This window comes from Pelophylax lessonae (assembly GCF_965119305.1).
Source record: "Pelophylax lessonae genome assembly, chromosome: 4".
Classification (NCBI taxonomy): domain Eukaryota; kingdom Metazoa; phylum Chordata; class Amphibia; order Anura; family Ranidae; genus Pelophylax; species Pelophylax lessonae.
Genome location: NC_138771.1, coordinates 395,912,366 through 395,929,189, shown reverse-complemented (window position 1 = coordinate 395,929,189; position 16,824 = coordinate 395,912,366). Strand labels below are relative to the sequence as shown.

Below are 16,824 nucleotides of genomic sequence, written 5' to 3'. Positions count from 1 at the left end.
AATGGTTTATAATCAATGATTTATGTGTGTCAAGAGAGAAGTGATTGGCGCTGCCTAAGAAGAGGTAGGCTAATGGGAAATCTGGATTGGGCTGCTATAGTCTAAAACAGGGTCCAACACTTATAAAATAAAACGTAGGGTGTGTGTGAAATGGATAAATTTGTGTAGTCCCAAGGCTGGACTTTTACACAAAGTTAATTGTGAAAAAAACGTGTGTATTATATGTGCCTACAATCAACTCTGTGTTCTAGTGTCCTGTGTCAAAAAATAGATCAATAAATAAGTAAATAAATGTGTTCACTGCCTGTGATGCATTTGGGAATAACCGTGAATGTATATAAATCTAAGAACATAAAAAAATTATTAAAAAATGTATAGGTAATTGTGATTCTAATAAAGTGATGGTGTGCAAAGGTAATGAAAGGTATGTGTGATACACTAATCCGACTAAGTAGAGTGTGTATCAAATCAAGGAAAAAACTTTCATAAACATCTGTTCACATTAATAAATAAAGTGCAAATGCATATTCATAAACAGTGTAACTAAATGAGTGAATAAACTGTGTGCATCCCACACAGGTGACATTATTATATACCAATAAATAAGTGTGGCCGTGCAAAAAATATGATCTAAATTATAAGGGTGAGAACTATATAAACCCAAGAGATCAATAATCAAGTTCACTATATTTTCAATTAATCCAAATATCGTGCAATCAGAGCTGGTAATAAAGTCCTATAAATGTATAGTCCATAAGAAGATGGAAAAAAGTGCTCTTTTTTCTATGTAGCCCGGAGTGCAGTGAGTGGGCGGAAGATAAGGTGCTCCCCTTCTCCTGGGGTCCTGCGCTTACCAGATATCCGTACCCCTACAGGGGTAAATGGCGGGTCGATATCAGGGATCGCTCCCATACACCGGCAACCTGTTTGGTTCCTATCCCTCCTGTTACCACTCGTGTCCACTCCGTGCTTCAGTATATATTTGGCTTACAGCATCAGGGAAAGAGCTCCAGTACAATTCCCGGGTATAAAAGAAGGGGGAAAAAAGAAGCCTCCGATAGTGCAGAGTCGCCTTAAAAACTTTTATTAAAAATCCAAATAGACATGTACTCACATAAAAAACCAACATACAGCGCATCCGTATGGCATAGGGGAGAAGCCTTCTCCAGATGACGTCAGTGTGACGAAACGCATCGAGAGCGTGACCACATCACTTCCGTCTGAACGATCCCGAGGCTAGGAACGCATATCCGGCCGCTGGCACGCACGCCATTCCCAGGCGTGCTCCGCGAACGAGGAAGTTGCGGACCCTATGCCATACGGATGCGCTGTATGTTGGTTTTTTATGCAAGTACATGTCTATTTGGATTTTAAATAAAAGTTTTTAAGGCGACTCTGCACTATCGGAGGCTTCTTTTTTACCCCTTCTTTTATACCCGGGAATTGTACTGGAGCTCTTTCCCTGATGCTGTAAGCCATATATATACTGAAGCACGGAGTGGACACGAGTGGTAACAGGAGGGATAGGAACCAACCAGGTTGCCGGTGTATGGGAGCGATCCCTGATATCGACCCGCCATTTACCCCTGTAGGGGTACGGATATCTGGTAAGCGCAGGACCCCAGGAGAAGGGGAGCACCTTATCTTCCGCCCACTCACTGCACTCCGGGCTACATGGAAAAAAGTGCTCTTTTTTCTATCTTCTTATGGACTATACATTTATAGGACTTTTTTTACCAGCTCTGATTGCACGATATTTGGATTAATTGAAAATATAGTGAACTTGATTTTTGATCTCTTGGGTTTATATAGTTCTCACCCTTATAATTTATATCATTATTTGCACGGCCACACTTATTTATTGGTATATAATATTGTCACCTGTGTGGGATGCACACAGTTTATTCACTCATTTAGTTACACTGTTTATGAATATGCATTTTCACTTTATTTATTAATGTGAACAGATGTTTATGAAAGTTTTTTCCTTGATTTGATACACACTCTACTTAGTCGGATTAGTGTATCACACATACCTTTCAATACCTTTGCACACCATCACTTTATTAGAATCACAATTACCTATACATGTTTTAATAATTTTTTTAGGTTCTTAGATTTATATACATTCACTGTTATTCCCAAATGCATCACAGGAAGTGAACACATTTATTTACTTATTTATTGATCTATTTTTTGACACAGGACACTAGAACACAGAGTTGATTTTAGGCACATATAATACACACGTTTTTTTCACAATTATCTTTATGTGTACAAGTCCAGCCTTGGGACTACACAAATTTATCCATTTCACACACACCCTACGTTTATTTTATAAGTGTTGGACCCTGTTTTAGACTATAGCAGCCCAATCCAGATTTCCCATTAGCCTACCTCTTCTTAGGCAGCGCCAATCACTTCTCTCTTGACACACATACTTGACGCTTCCCTTTGGGGTTGCATCTCTTGAAGTGGGCAGCAGCCACCATTGTTCTTTATATATATCTGTATATATTTTAGACGCATCTTTATACTTGTTATTCCGTATCTTTTATCCTAAGTGCGGATTCCTCTTTCTTTTTCTACAATCAATGATTTATAATGGGTTTTGCAATCTTTACTTTTTTTTTATAGTATTATGTCAGAAATTTTAATTCTGGATAACAGAACATAATATGTATAAGTATAACCGGAAAAATCAATAACCTTTATACAAATCAAATTTACATACTGTGCAGAATAAGATCGCGAGAAAAAATGTTTGCGCATATGCGCAAAAATGCACGTGATCGTGCATAATTGCGCGAACGAATAAGCATGAGAATACACAAACAAAAAAAAAAATGTATATAAAAAAAGCGAATGAAAAGTAGACGCTCAAACACGAGTATCATGTGCAAGAGGCCTAAGGTTTATGCTTCTATATTGTGCCGAGTCTATACTGTATATGGTTTTACTTCTTGTGATGCAACTTTTCTTTTTACCCTTTTTTCGATTTGTTTTTATATTAATGGTAATTGGAATCCCACTCAAAAGAGGACAACTACATTCATTTTTCCACTTCTACACACACACACACACACACACACAATTAAACTTATTGAGGATTTCCAATTTAAGTGGATTCATCCTCCTCAGATAATCCTCCGAGTAGAACTTTAAATGAGGTTCTTCCATTGGTCTATTTCCACTAATAGATTTGTGACCATTTCTGGCCATTTTATTGAAATCAAAGACCTTAGACATTTTCAGCTTTTTTTGATAATCAAAATGAGGCTTGGTTACACGATGTACAGTGGAATGTACATCTTTGAATAAAAAAAAAAAAAGGCTTGGTTATTTATTCCTGATGTATTACGGCCATCTTTAAAATCAAAATGAGGCTTGGCCTTCAATTCCATACACGTTGCGGCTATCTTTATAAACCAGAGAGGGGCTTGTATAGGTTTTTAGAATTAACTGGTATTCAGGTTTTTCTTGAGTGGATTTTATATAAAGCGCGGTGACTAGCGCAACTTCCATGGCCCCAATAACGTCAATTGTGACAAAACGTGTATGACCCAAACCCAGGTTTGTCAGATAAGATCCTGGGACCGGTATATTTTATCGCAATGCTAGCTTATGCTATATTGTGATTGGCAAGCTCCTGTGTTTATTCAATAAATTGTTTTACACTATGTTGTTTCTCTCGGTTTTATTCTCTTGTATGTTTTGATGGAGCACCCTATGTTTTTGCTTGGGAGTCTCCAGTGACAATCGATAATGGAGGGAAGAGATGGGTTCCCATCACAGACGACACATTAACTGATACAGCCCATTTGATTATTTTAAAAAAAGAGTCTACGTGTTTTGACAAGAATCTATTTTACTTTAAGGTGGAGGTACACTTTGGATTTGACCTTTTTCTTTACATCTGATACACTCACTCAGCTTGGATGAAATTGGGACTTTGAGACTAATTTGAATCTTGACAAAATAGATTTTTTCATCACACTGGTTTCATTTTTGGGACTCAATATATAGGTTTCTGTTTGGTCTACCTATTCACGTTGATTTACTGCATCAGTGTTTAGCGCAGCAAAGATTTGCATATACATTGGTTTACAATTAAGGCTGGCCCTATATGTTCAATCAACTAGTTCAATTTTTCTTTAAATTTACCAAAAACCATATAATTTGAGGTCAAAACGAAACCAGTATTAATTATATCCAATTAGGCAGGCCCTTGCACTACATAGTTTAAGGTAAATCTAAAGGAAAATTGTACAAGAAGCTTGAACATGTATGGCCAGCCCTACTCGGATTGTTTTCTTTTGCCAGTTGCTCTTTTGGATCTGCCAGCACAAGATCTGTTTACAATGCTTCCATTTGGAGCCTAAAGCAGGCCTATAGCATGAATCAAGACATTGGCAAGTAGTGATAAGCAAGTCTTCTGTTTAATGGAGGGTAACTTAATTTATTTCAGTTGAATTATATTCTTACCTGGCTCTTCTTTGTTGGGATAGTTGTGTTTCGGCCTATTAGCTTTGTAAAGACTCCACCAAGTGTTTCAATTCCAAGAGATAGAGGAGTGACATCCAACAGCAGAACATCAGTCACATCACCAGCTAATACACCTCCTTGAATAGCAGCACCAATAGCCACAGCTTCATCTGGATTTACAGCTTTGCTTGGAGCACGGCCAAACAAGTCTTGCACGGTTTGTTGGACCTAAATTAAACCACAAAAAAATTGCAATCTCCCATTTTACTTTTCTTAAAAATTTAAGCAGGTCATTGATGGGTAGAATTTCTAACAAAAATGGTTATGAAAAAGAATGTTCTAAGAAAATGTGATTTTTGACTTACCGTAAAATCCATTTCTCTAATATTCATTGACAGACACAGCTCCTGGTATTCATAACTATTGGGATATATTGCCCCCTACAGGAGTAGGACACTAGGAAGAAAGAATTCTGGCTACACCCATGGGCAGTCCTAGGGGGTATACTCGCTCTCTCTGCTATAGCCATTCAGTTTTGTTACAAGCAGTGTCAGGAGAATAAGAACTCCACAGAGGGGTGGGTGCTGTGTCTGTCAATGAACATCAGAGAAATGGATTTTACAGCAAGTCAAAAATCCTATTTTCTCTTTCGTTCACTGACAGACAAAGCTTATGGTATTCATAACCATTGGAACGTCCCAAAGAGGTGTTAAACATGAGGGGTGGGAACAACCAAAAAATTCCCAAGGCTAAATAGTAGCCAACCAGGCAACAGGGGCTCAACCAAAACAACTGGAGCCCACCTGAAAAAACAAAACACCCAAAAAAAGAAGGATCAGTTCCTCTTAAACAGCAGCCTACAAAACCTTGCGGCCAAAGGAAGCATTCGCAGATGCCACTTCAATAAAACGTTGTAAAAGTGTGCATCGACGACCAAGTGGCCTCCTTGCAAACCTGCGTGAGGAGGCAATAAGCGCACTAGTAGAATGCACCTTGACAGGGAAAGGAGGAACCCGACTCCTGATGGAATAGGCCTGAACCACCATATGTCTGATCCAGCTGGAAATGGTCACAGAGGAAGCGGACAACCCATTATGAAGCCTATCCGTGAGCACAAAGACAGTCTGACTTCCTGCAAGACTCCATAGCTGCCAGGTGCACCCTAATTGCCCGGACCACATCCGAGGCATGCAAGGCAATTTCCTTCGGATGTTTAGGCCTGGGACAGAGGGAAGGCCACACAATGTCTTTATTCAAATGAAAAACAGACAACCTTTGGAAGGAAAGACAGAAAGGGGCGAAGAACCACCTTATCCTTATGAATCATCAGATAGGGTGAACGACAGGATAACGCCATCAGTTCCAACATCCAGCGTGCGCAGAGCTGATAGCCACCAAAAAGGCCACCTTCTGGGACAGCGTAAGCAGGGGAATCTCCTGAATATTTTTAAATAGAGGCTTCTGTAGAGTTGAAAGCACCAAATTGAGATCCCAAGGCGGCAACGTAGCCCACACTGGAGGGACCAAATATCAGGCACCCGAAGAAAGGTACGCATCAGGGAGTGTATAACCAAATGTCTTTGGAAGAAGACCGCCAAAGCCGACACCTGACCCTTGATGGTACCCAAGGCTAACTTCTGTTCAACCCCCAGTTGAAGGAAGGATAAGATCCGAGCCACCGAGAAGGAGCGAGGATGAACCCCAAGAGACTCACATCACGCAATGTACATCTTCAACGCACAATGGCCCGACGAGGCCAGTCCGGAACCACTAAGATGACCGGAATCCCTTCTGCCTCAATCCTACATAGAAGTCTGGGCAGAAGCTTGAGAAGAGGGAAGGGTAAACCAGCAGATACTGACCCCACGGGGCCAACAGCGCGTCTTTGGTGTCTGCCAGAAAATCCCTTGACCGAGCCACAAATCTCTGCACCTTTCTATTGAGCGGAGAGGCCAACAGATCCACCTCGAGGGTGCCCAACCGGAGACACAGCTGATGAAACCCCTCCAGATGAAGGGACAACTCCCCTTGGTCGACAGGTAATCCGCCTGCCAATTTTATTCCCCGGCACTGAGAACAGCAGAGAAGACTGAAACGTACCGTTCTGCCTTCCTTAAAATGCTGGCTACCTCCAGAGCCCCCAGGACACTTCTTATGCCCTCTTGGTGATTGACATAGTGGCATTGTCCAATTGAATGTGCACTTGACAACCCTGAAGACGATCCGTCCAATGATTCAGACATAGTCTCACCGCTCAGAGTTCCAAGACCTTGATCGGTAGTTGGCCTGAGCAGAATGCTTGCAGAGGACGCCTCCCCAGCCAGACATGCTGGCATCTGTGGTGACCACTGCCCAATACAAGGAGAGGAAGGATTTTCCCAGCCAAAGCACAAAGCCACCATATCAGGGACTCCCTCGTTCCCTGACTCACCCGGATCTGATTGTCCAGAGACTGCGGAGTCTTGTCCCATTTGGTCAGAATCTCCCTTTGAAGGTACCTCATGGAACTGTGCAAAGGGAAATGCCTCGAAGGTAGACACCACCAGGCCAAGCACTCGCATGCAAGTCCGGAGGGACGACCATCTGTTGGACAGCAGGAGACAAATAGAAGCCTGCAATTTCTGGAGTTTGTCCAGAGGAAGGAGCACTCTGGCTAAGGCTGAGTCCAAAGTCAGGCCCAGATAGTCCTGCTTTGTGGACAGAGCCAGAGCAGAATTCTGAAAATTAAGAATGCAGCCAAACTCCCGCAGAGTTCGTATTGTGATCTCCAGGTTTTCCACCAGGGCAGAGGGAGACTCCGCTCACAGAAGGAGATCGTCCAGGTAGCCCGGTACCGTGATCCCCCGTTGGCATAGCAAAGCTATCACCAGGGCTAACACTTTAGTGAGGACCGGAGGAGCAGAGACGAGACCAAAGGGTAATGCCAGAAACTGATTTTGCGCCTCTCCCACAGCAAAGCGGAGAAAACCCTGGTGACTGGCACATATTGGAATGTGAAGGTGGGCTTTCTTGATATTGATAGAGGCAAAGAAATCTCCCTGACGCAGGGTTGCCACCACCATTCTAAAGGAATCCATTCAGAACTTCTGTACCCTCACAAAGCAGTTGAGAGCGCCTTGAGGTCAAGGATTGGACACACCATGCGCTCCTTCCTGGGGACTGTGAAAAGGTTTGAGTAAAAACCATGAAAACGTTCTGAAGTCGGAACAAGGACAAATCACCCCTTGAAGGAACAGGTCTCGTACCACCCCAAACAGGCCCTGTAAGCGGTCTGGGGACAGGCAAAAAGTTGGAGGAAAAAACCTTGCTGGGGGACAAGAGTGAAACTTGATCATGTAGCTGGATCGAATGACTTTGTGGACCCACTAGTCTTGCACCAGGGAAGTCCACGAATCTGAAAACCAGCGAAGGTGTCCCCCCATCCACTTAACGGGTCTGGAGAAGCCCAATCTTGGTTTGCCAGACCAGATTTGTTTGGATCCTCCCGAAGAGGACCCTGAAAGGCTTCGAGCCATTGTCAGTTGACCCTGAGGGACGAAAAATATAAAATTTTTGCAGGAACTTACCGTAAAATTATTTTCTCCGAGTCCTCTGACAGTCGCAACCCATTCAGTATGCCTTCACCATTGGTTAATGCGCCCTCTCTGCAGGAGCAGGCTAGGTAGTGAAAAACTTGAAAAAAAAGTTAAACTATGACACACCGCTAGGGGGCTGTCCCTCTCGACATTACCCTTCAGCTAATCAGTGCTGCTCTTCAGTTTCGTAGCAAGCAGTGTAGGAAGACAACGATACCCAAAATAGAGGAGCAGGGGCTGTGTCTGTCAGAAGACTCAGAGAAGAGAAGTATAAGGTAAGTTCTTACAAAAATTATATTTTCTCTTACGTCCTCTGACAGTCACAGCCCGTTAAGTATGCCTTTACCATTGAGATGTCCCAAAGCAGTGCAGGTGTGAGGGGTGGGAAAGACGGAACCAAAGAAAATGGCAATGTGTCAAGGCCAGAGAAAAAAAACTGAGCCGACAGGGCAACATAAGCTAACCACAGAACAATATTTACCCCCAAGAAGAGACAGAACAACACAGGTCTTCAACAAATCGCTGCGCACAAAACTTGGCCAAAGGAAGCATCCGAGGATGCCATTACGGCAACTCTCGTAGAATTTTGCAAAAGAAAGGGTGCACAGATGACCAGGTCGCCGCTTTGCACACCTGAGCCACAGAAGCCTGATGGCGAAAAAGCCCAAGAGGCACCCATAGCTCTAGTAGAATGTGCCCTCACAAGAAAATGGGGCACCTGACCCTATTGTGAATAGGACTGAACAATAGACTGTCTGATCCATTTGGAAATGGTAGCAGTGGACACAGTCGAACTCTTCCGCAGTCCCTCAGGAAGGACTAACAGGCAATCAGACATCCAAAAATACTCCGTGGCCGACAGGTAAACCCTAATCGGCCGAACTACATCCCATGGATACAAGCCAAATGCCTTGGGGTGCTAGGGCTTCGCGCAAGCGAAGGCAACACAATACCCTTGTTGAAGGAGGACACTCTACACACCCTCGGGGAGAAGAGACCGATTAGGTCGCAGGACCACTTCATCCCGAGGAACCACCAGATAAGGCGAATGGCAAGACAGAACCGCCAGTTCAGATACTCTGCGAGCAGAAGTGATAGCCACCAGAAAGACCACTTTCTGGAACAACACAGGCAGAGAGACATCTCGGATGTTCCCAAAGGGGGGCAGTTGCAAAAAAACGGACAAGACCAAATGCAGGTCCCACGGAGGCAAATGAGCCCTCCGCGGTGGAGCCAGATGACGCACCCCATTAAGAAGTACGAACAATGGAGTTAATCGCCAAGGGACGCTGGAAGAAAAAACAGCCAAGGCCGACAACTGACCATGGATCGTGTCCAGCGCCAAACGCTGGTCCACACCTGTAGAAACCTGTAGAAAGGCCAAACCCCTCGCCACCGAAAAGAAGCGAGGATGAAACCCTTGCGACTCACACCAGGCAATACACGTCTTCCAGGTACTATGGCAAAGCTTTCTGGAGGCAGCCTTCCGAGCCCTAAGCAAGGCAGGAATGGCAGCATCAGAGAGACCTCGGTCTCAACACCTGGCTGTCAACAGCCACGCCGTTAAGCCAGAGACCATAAAAACAGGATGGACGATCGGCCCTTGAGACAGCAGAACCTCTCTGTAGAGGTAGCCGCTAGGGAGGCTCGACGACCACCTTTACGAGGTCTGCCTACCAATACCGGCGAGGCCAGTCTGGGGCCACCAGAACCACTCTTACCTGTTCCAAGGCTAACTTGCGGAGGAACCTGGACAACAGTTGAAAAGGCATATCCAGCAGATACTGGTGCCAAGGCACCACCAACGTGGCCGTGACGTCTGCCAGAGGATCTCGAACTCTGGCCACGAACCTTTCCCCCTTCTTGTGGAAACAAGAAGCGAACAGAACCACATTCAAATTCCCCACTGGGCACACAGGAGCCAAAACACCTCTGGATGCAGGGACCATTCCCCCTGATCCAGGGACTGACGACTCAGATAGTCCGCCTGCAGAACCAGCAGAGATAGCTGAAACGTGCACCTCGGCCCCAAGACAATCTCGGCCACTTCCTTGGCTGCAGGGGCACTCCTGGTGCCCCCTGGGTGAATTATGTAAGCCACAGCCGTGGCATAGGCTATCTGACCCCGAACCAGGTGACCGCGCAGCCGAGTCGCCCAACGTAGCAAGCACAGTCTGAATGCTCAGAGCACCAAAACATGCATCGGCAAAGAGGATTCCTCCACTGACCACGTCCCCTGGGCACACAGGGTGTCCAGAACACCGCCCAGCCCGACAGGCTGGTATCCTTGGTGTTCGCTATCCACAAGGGGCACTAAAGACTTGCTACGGGTCAGAGTGGGTAAAGGAGCCACCACGAAAGTGCCGCCCTCATGCGGCGGCTCAAACACATCCTCCTGTCCAACGACTGAGGATCCTCGTTCCACTTGGTAGGAATCTCCGCTAGTAGAGTTCCCACAAGAGAAAACGAGCTAACGGGATGGCTGCGAAGGCAGAGACCATCAGCCCCTGGGACCTCATGCCGACCCATAAAGAGGGGAGATCACTGTCCACTAGGGACCCAATCTCTCCCTGCAAAGTTCGAAGTTTGTCCTTCGGGAGAAAACACGTTTGCCTAAGCGGAGTCTGGGACCATGCCCAGGTAACCAAGGTGGACTGACGGGGTTAGTGCCACCGGAACTCCTGGAGCATCTGAACCGCAACAGTCAGAGCGCTAGCCAGAGTGGCACATAAGCTCACCCTCAACAGGTGGTCACCCAGGTAACCAAGGACCGCAACCCCCTTTTGCGCAGCAGAACCAGCACTGGGGCCAAAACCACGGCAATTACCCTGGGAGCCGAAGCTAGACCAAAAGGTAATGACACAAAAATAGAAAAGTCCTATGCCTCCATGAAAAGGAGGAACCGCTGACGACCCGCGCAGATAGGGATGTGCAGATAAGCATCCTTTAAGTCGATAGAGGCCAGAAAAAACTGATTTAAAAAGAAGCCACCACCGACTGGATGGATTCCAATCCGAAACTGCAACACCCGCACAAAAACGGGTCAGAGGTTTAAGGTCCAGATTGGACAAACTGTTCTGCCCTCTGTACTGGGCACCGTGAACAGGTGGGAACAGAACCCGTAAAACCTGTCCAGCGAAAGAACCGGTATACCAATTCCATGGGCAAGAAAAAAAACTTGCACAGCCCCCATGAGAGCATGTAAACGATCAGGAGACGGATGGAGAATTTGATCGACAGAACCTGTCTGCGGGGCGAGATCGAAACTGGATCACGTACCTTGAGTGAATCGGTTTGTGAACCCATCAGTCCCAGGGAAGGAACAACCATGGTTCCAGAAAGCAGAGCAGCTGTCCCCCCCCACCACAAAGTGTGAGGGGGTTCCCTTCAGGCGAAGACCGGGCTGCAGCACAGGACCAACCGGCCTTGGGCTCACCAGACCCAGGCTTCTTGTTACCGCCAGAGGCCTTGAAGGATGCACGATTGTCCCGATGAGCCCTTAAGGAGGGACCCGGCCGCCCGTGGGGCGCTCTACCCTCTGCGGCTGGGGCAGGAGGCTACTCTTACCCCCTGTACGACTCTGGACAATCTCATCCAAGGAGTCCCCAAAAAAGACGTCCCCCCCCCCCCCCAGGGGAGCTCAGACACAGTCTTTTTGAGGCACGGCCCCCAAATCAGCTCTTCAGCCACACCATGCGGCGGAATGCACTCCCCACCACAGACAACCTTGCGACCAGGGGAGCCTCGTCCAGGGCCATATCTGCAGGTATGGCCTGGGCCATCTTAGTCCGCAAGGTCATCGGGGGTCGGAGAACCGACTCAGTCACCAAGTTGTGCTTAAAGAACTAGATCCAATCTGCAACCACCTGAGGAACCAGCACGGAAGCAGAAAAAAAAAAAAAGGGCTTGAGGAGTGAGCCTACCACCCAATACATGTGGCGAGAAAGTGACCCCACACGCCATCCCATCTGGGCCTCGACCACTGGGGAGTTCCACGGCCTCCATGGAACAATTCAACCTGGACACAGTGCGGTCCACCATAGGTGACACCGTCAAGAGAGTGGACATTGGGTCCGAAAACGGGTAGCGGCGTTAACAAAAAAGAAAACGCTTAGGCATCGCCAGCACGTGCTTAACCACTTGCCGACCGGTCACGTTGACCGTACTGCGGCAAAGTGGCTCGATGTCGTCCAGCGACGTAGACCGACGTCGCTGGACTCCTCCCCTTGTGGGCGGCGTGCGCCGCTGGAGGCTCGCTCCAGCTGTATTCAGTCACTGCGGGAGACGGGCCAGGGGAGGAGCGGCGGTGATCACCGCTGCTCTTCCCCGATCATCAGGGATCGAGTGTGGAGATCCGCCCGCTTGTGAAAACAAAGCAGACGGATCTCCTAAGTGACAAACCGTGACAGATTGGAGGATTCAGCATAGCTGAACCTGCGATCTGTGCCTGTGTCACTCAGTTCCCTCCCCCCACACACGTTAGTAAGCACCAACCATACATTAACCCCTCCCTCTCCAATAAAGTTAACCACTTCCCTGCCAGTGTCATTTTTACAGTAACAGTGCATATTTATAGCACTGATTACTGTAGTAATGTCACTGGTACCCACAAAAGTGTCAGTCAAGGGTCCGATCTGTCCACCGCAATGTCGCAGTCCCGCAAAGAAAAAAAAAAAAAAAAGTCGCAGATCGCCGCCATTACTAGTTAAAAAAAAGACAAATTTCCCGTAGTTAGTAGCTGCGATAACTTTTGCGCAAACCAATCAAAACACGCTTATTGCGATTTTTTTTACCAAAAATATGTAGCAGAAAACAAATTGGCCTAAAATGTTAAAAAATTTTGATTATTACATTTTTTGGGGGGGAATTTCATATAGAAAAAAAAATGTGAAAAATATTGTTATTTTTTCAAAATTGTCGCTCTTTTTTTGTTTATAGCGCAAAAAGTAAAAATCCTCAGGTGATCAAATACCATCAAAAGAAAGCTCTATTTGTGGTGAAAAAAAGGACATAAATTTAATTTGGGTACAGCATCGCACGACCGCACAATTGTCCGTTAAAATAACGCAGTGCCGAATCGCAAAAAATGGATTTTTGTAAAATCTTAACTTAAAATCCTTTTCTCTTAAGCTCATTGACAGACGTAGTCCTCCTTGATTGATATCAACTCGGGTTATACTGCCCTCTACAGGAGTAGGACTAGACAGGAAAGAAAATGTTCTGGCCACACCCTAGGGGCAGTCCCAGAGAGTATATCCTCTCACTTCCTGCTACAGCAAATCAGTTATGTCACAAAGCAGTGTTTAGAGAATTTAACCCAACCCAACTCAAAAACAGAGGGGCGGGTACTACGTCTGTCAATGAGCTTAAGAGAAAAGGATTTTACGGTAAGATTTTACAAAAATCCATTTTTCTCTGTCGCTCATTGACAGACGTAGTCCTCCTTGATTAATATCAACTCGGGACGTCCCAAAGCAGTGCCACAAATGAGGGGTGGGAAAATGGAAATCAAAATCCAATCTAGAAGGCCCAACCGGTGCCAACTAGAAGTTTTAAAGGCTCATCAATCACACGATGAGACTCAACTGAAATTCCAACGGAAAAAAACCCTCGAGGTAGACCACCGGTCTCCTCAAATTGCGGCCTGCAAAACCTTGCGGCCAAATGAGGCATCCGCCGATGCCATCACATCAACTTTATAAAATGTTGTAAAGGTATGAACCGACGACCAGGTAGCCGCCTTGCACACCTGGACCACTGACGCCTGATGGCGGTAGGCCCAGGAAGTACTGAGCGCTCGAGTGGAGTGCGCCTTAACAGGGAACGGAGGATTCCAACCCTTAATAGAATAAGCCTGTACCACCGTCTGTCTAATCCATTTGGAGATAGTCGCGGCAGATGCAGGCAACCCCTTTCTGGGGCCATCCGTGATCATAAAAAGTGAATCCGTCTTACGGAACGATTCCGTAGTCTTCAGGTATACCCTGATTGCCCGAACCACATCCAAGGAATGCAACGCATATTCCTGAGGATGATTGGGCTTAGGACACAAGGAAGGTAGCACAATATCTTCATTCAGATGAAAATCTGAAACCACCTTAGGAAGAAAGGATGGCTTCGGATGAAGAACTACCTTATCCCTATGAACCACTAGATATGGGGAATGGCATGATAATGCAGCCAGTTCTGACACCCTGCGTGCAGAAGTGATAGCCACCAAGAAGGCCACCTTCTGGGATAATGTAAGCAAGGGAATCTCCCTGATATTTTCAAAGGGAGGTTTCTGAAGAACCGACAAACACCAAATTAAGATCCCAGGGCGGTAAGGGCGCGCGGACTGGCGGAGCCAAGTGCCGCACCCCCTGGATGAAATTCCGCACCAAGGAATGAGTAGCCAAAGGCTTCTGAAAGAAGATTGCTAATGCTGAAACCTGACCCTTTATAGTGCTCAAGGATAGTTTCTGCTCAACCCCCTTTTGCAGAAAAGCCAAGATTCGGGTCACCGAATAGGTACGTGGGGGAAATTCCAAAGATTCACACCACGCGATATAAGTCTTCCATGTGCGATAATAGACTTTGCTGGAAGTCGCTTTCCTTGCTTTAATTCGAGTAGGAATAACTGAAGCTGACAACCCTCTGTCCTTCAGTACCTGGGTCTCAATAGCCAGGGCATTAAAACCAGCGACTGTAAAGCACGATGGAAGATTGGTCCTTGAGACCGCAGATCCTCCCTGAGAGGAAGTCTCCAAGGAGCGTCCGCGACTAGCCTGTCCAAGTCGGCGTACCCGGCTTGACGAGGCCAATCCGGAATTTCCAGGAACTGGAGTTCCCTCCACCTCTATCCTGCGGAGAAATCTCAGCAGCAATTTGAGAAGGGGGGAAGACATATAGTAGCTGATACTGCCTTTACAGGCCGTTCAGCGCGTCTGCTGCGTCCGCTAGAGGATCGCGGGTGCGAGCCCTGTTGTACCAACAGATCCATATCCGGGGTGCCCCAATGAAGGGACAGCTGGTGAAATACCTCTGGATGAAGAGACTATTCCTCTTGATCCAGAATCTGACGGCTGAAATAATCTGCCTGTCCACCCCCGTGATAAATATCGCGGAGAGAACTGGAACAACTGTTCCCCCAATAAGAATGTTGGCCACTTCTATGGCCGCCAGGGCACTCTTGGTGCCCCTTGGTGATCGACATAAGTCATGACCGTGGCATAGACCGATTGGATCCGAACCGGGCTGCCCTGGAGCTGCTCGGTCCAGTAAATCAGACAAAGTCTGATCGCTCTCAGTTCCAACACATTTATCGGTAACCTGGAATTTATCAGAAGAAATGACTTCCCCTGGCTGAGCATCGGAGACCGAAGCCACCAGACCAGAGCCTCCCTGGTCCGCTCACTCAATCGGATCCGATTGTCCAGGGAATCAGGATTCCGATTCCATATGAGAAGAATCTCCTCTTTGGAGAATTCGGGTAAGAGACTGGGCAAACGGTACTGCCTCTAAGGAGGCGACCATCAATCCCAGCCAGTTGACGGACAGCAACATCCGAATCATTGACTGAATCTTCTGGAGTTTCTCCGCATGGAGAAACACTCTTGCCAAGGATGTATCCAAAATTAGGCCCAGATAGTTCAGTCTCCTGGTGGGAACCAGGGATGAGCTTTGGGAAAAGCAACGAAAACGCTGATGTTCTGCGAAGATGGGGATATAAGGATAGGCATCCTAAATGTCTATGGACGCCAGTAAATCCCCCTGATGCAGGGAGGCCACCACTGTATGGATGGACTCCATCTCTTCCAAGACCAGAATTGGACGCACCTAGCCCTTTTTCCTGGGCATTGTGAACAAGTTTGACTAGAACTCCTCCAAGGAATGGGAACTACCACTGCTTGTTGTATCAAGCTGTCCCCCGCAAAGCTTTTTAAGCGACCCGGGGATGTCAAATATTGGAAGGGAAGAATCGCAACGGTGGAAGTGATCGAACCCGATCTTGTATCCCGACCGTATGACCTCGCGAACCCCTTATCCGGGATTCTGGAAAGCCCTGGATCCGGAAACCGGTGAAGACGTCCCCCCCACCCTAGAGATGGGTGGGGCCCATTCTGTCAATCAAACGGGATAACAGTGGCTTTATTTAGTCTGGAAATCGGTGAGTCCACAATTGGTGGTACCGTCCATCTTTGTAATGAGGGATTCCTCAAAATGATAGCGCCTAGCCATGCGTTTGGAAATAGCAGGGCTCATTTACGGACGACCCTATTTGGGCAAGGGAAACCCTTCACCATTTTGGTAGGCTTGCTAGTACCAAAAAAGGAATACGAGTCTCAGCTACCTCTGCCGGTGTAACCTCAAGATTTAAGGTTTCCCAGACAGACACAACTAGTGCTTCCACCAACGCTTCTTGTGCTATGGCGGAGGCAGACGCGTCCTCCTCACTGTCTGAGGAGACCGTAAATGAGACAACAACCCCAGAAAAAGGGGCTGCAATGACCAGCTCAGAATCCGTATCTGAGGTATCAGATGACATAGGGGTAGGCGGGGGTCGCTCTTCTTGAACCCCGTCCCTGACAGGCTACCTCCACCCGGGATACCAAAGACTCCAAAACTGCTGATAATGCATCATCACAAGTGGGGTACTGGAGGGTCCTGCGGCCACCATGAGGGGATCAGGTGGGGATACATGTGTGGCAGGGTTCATGTAAAGACACTTGCCAGCAAACACAAAAAAAACTTGCAAGAAAAAAAAACTTTTTTTTTTAACTTG

The 16,824-nt window shown here is 46.8% G+C and overlaps 1 protein-coding gene across 1 annotated transcript in view; it reads right to left on the bottom strand.

The window, feature by feature from the left end:
• Positions 1–16,824, bottom strand: part of HSPA9 (heat shock protein family A (Hsp70) member 9) — a gene marked incomplete at its 3' end in the record, with an annotated part of 663,406 nt that overhangs the window by 230,880 nt on the left and 415,702 nt on the right. Inside the window, exon 11 of the mRNA XM_082253601.1 lies at positions 4,486–4,713. Within this exon, the coding sequence (XP_082109727.1) occupies positions 4,486–4,713 (228 nt within the window). The remainder of the gene's footprint in view (positions 1–4,485; positions 4,714–16,824) is intronic.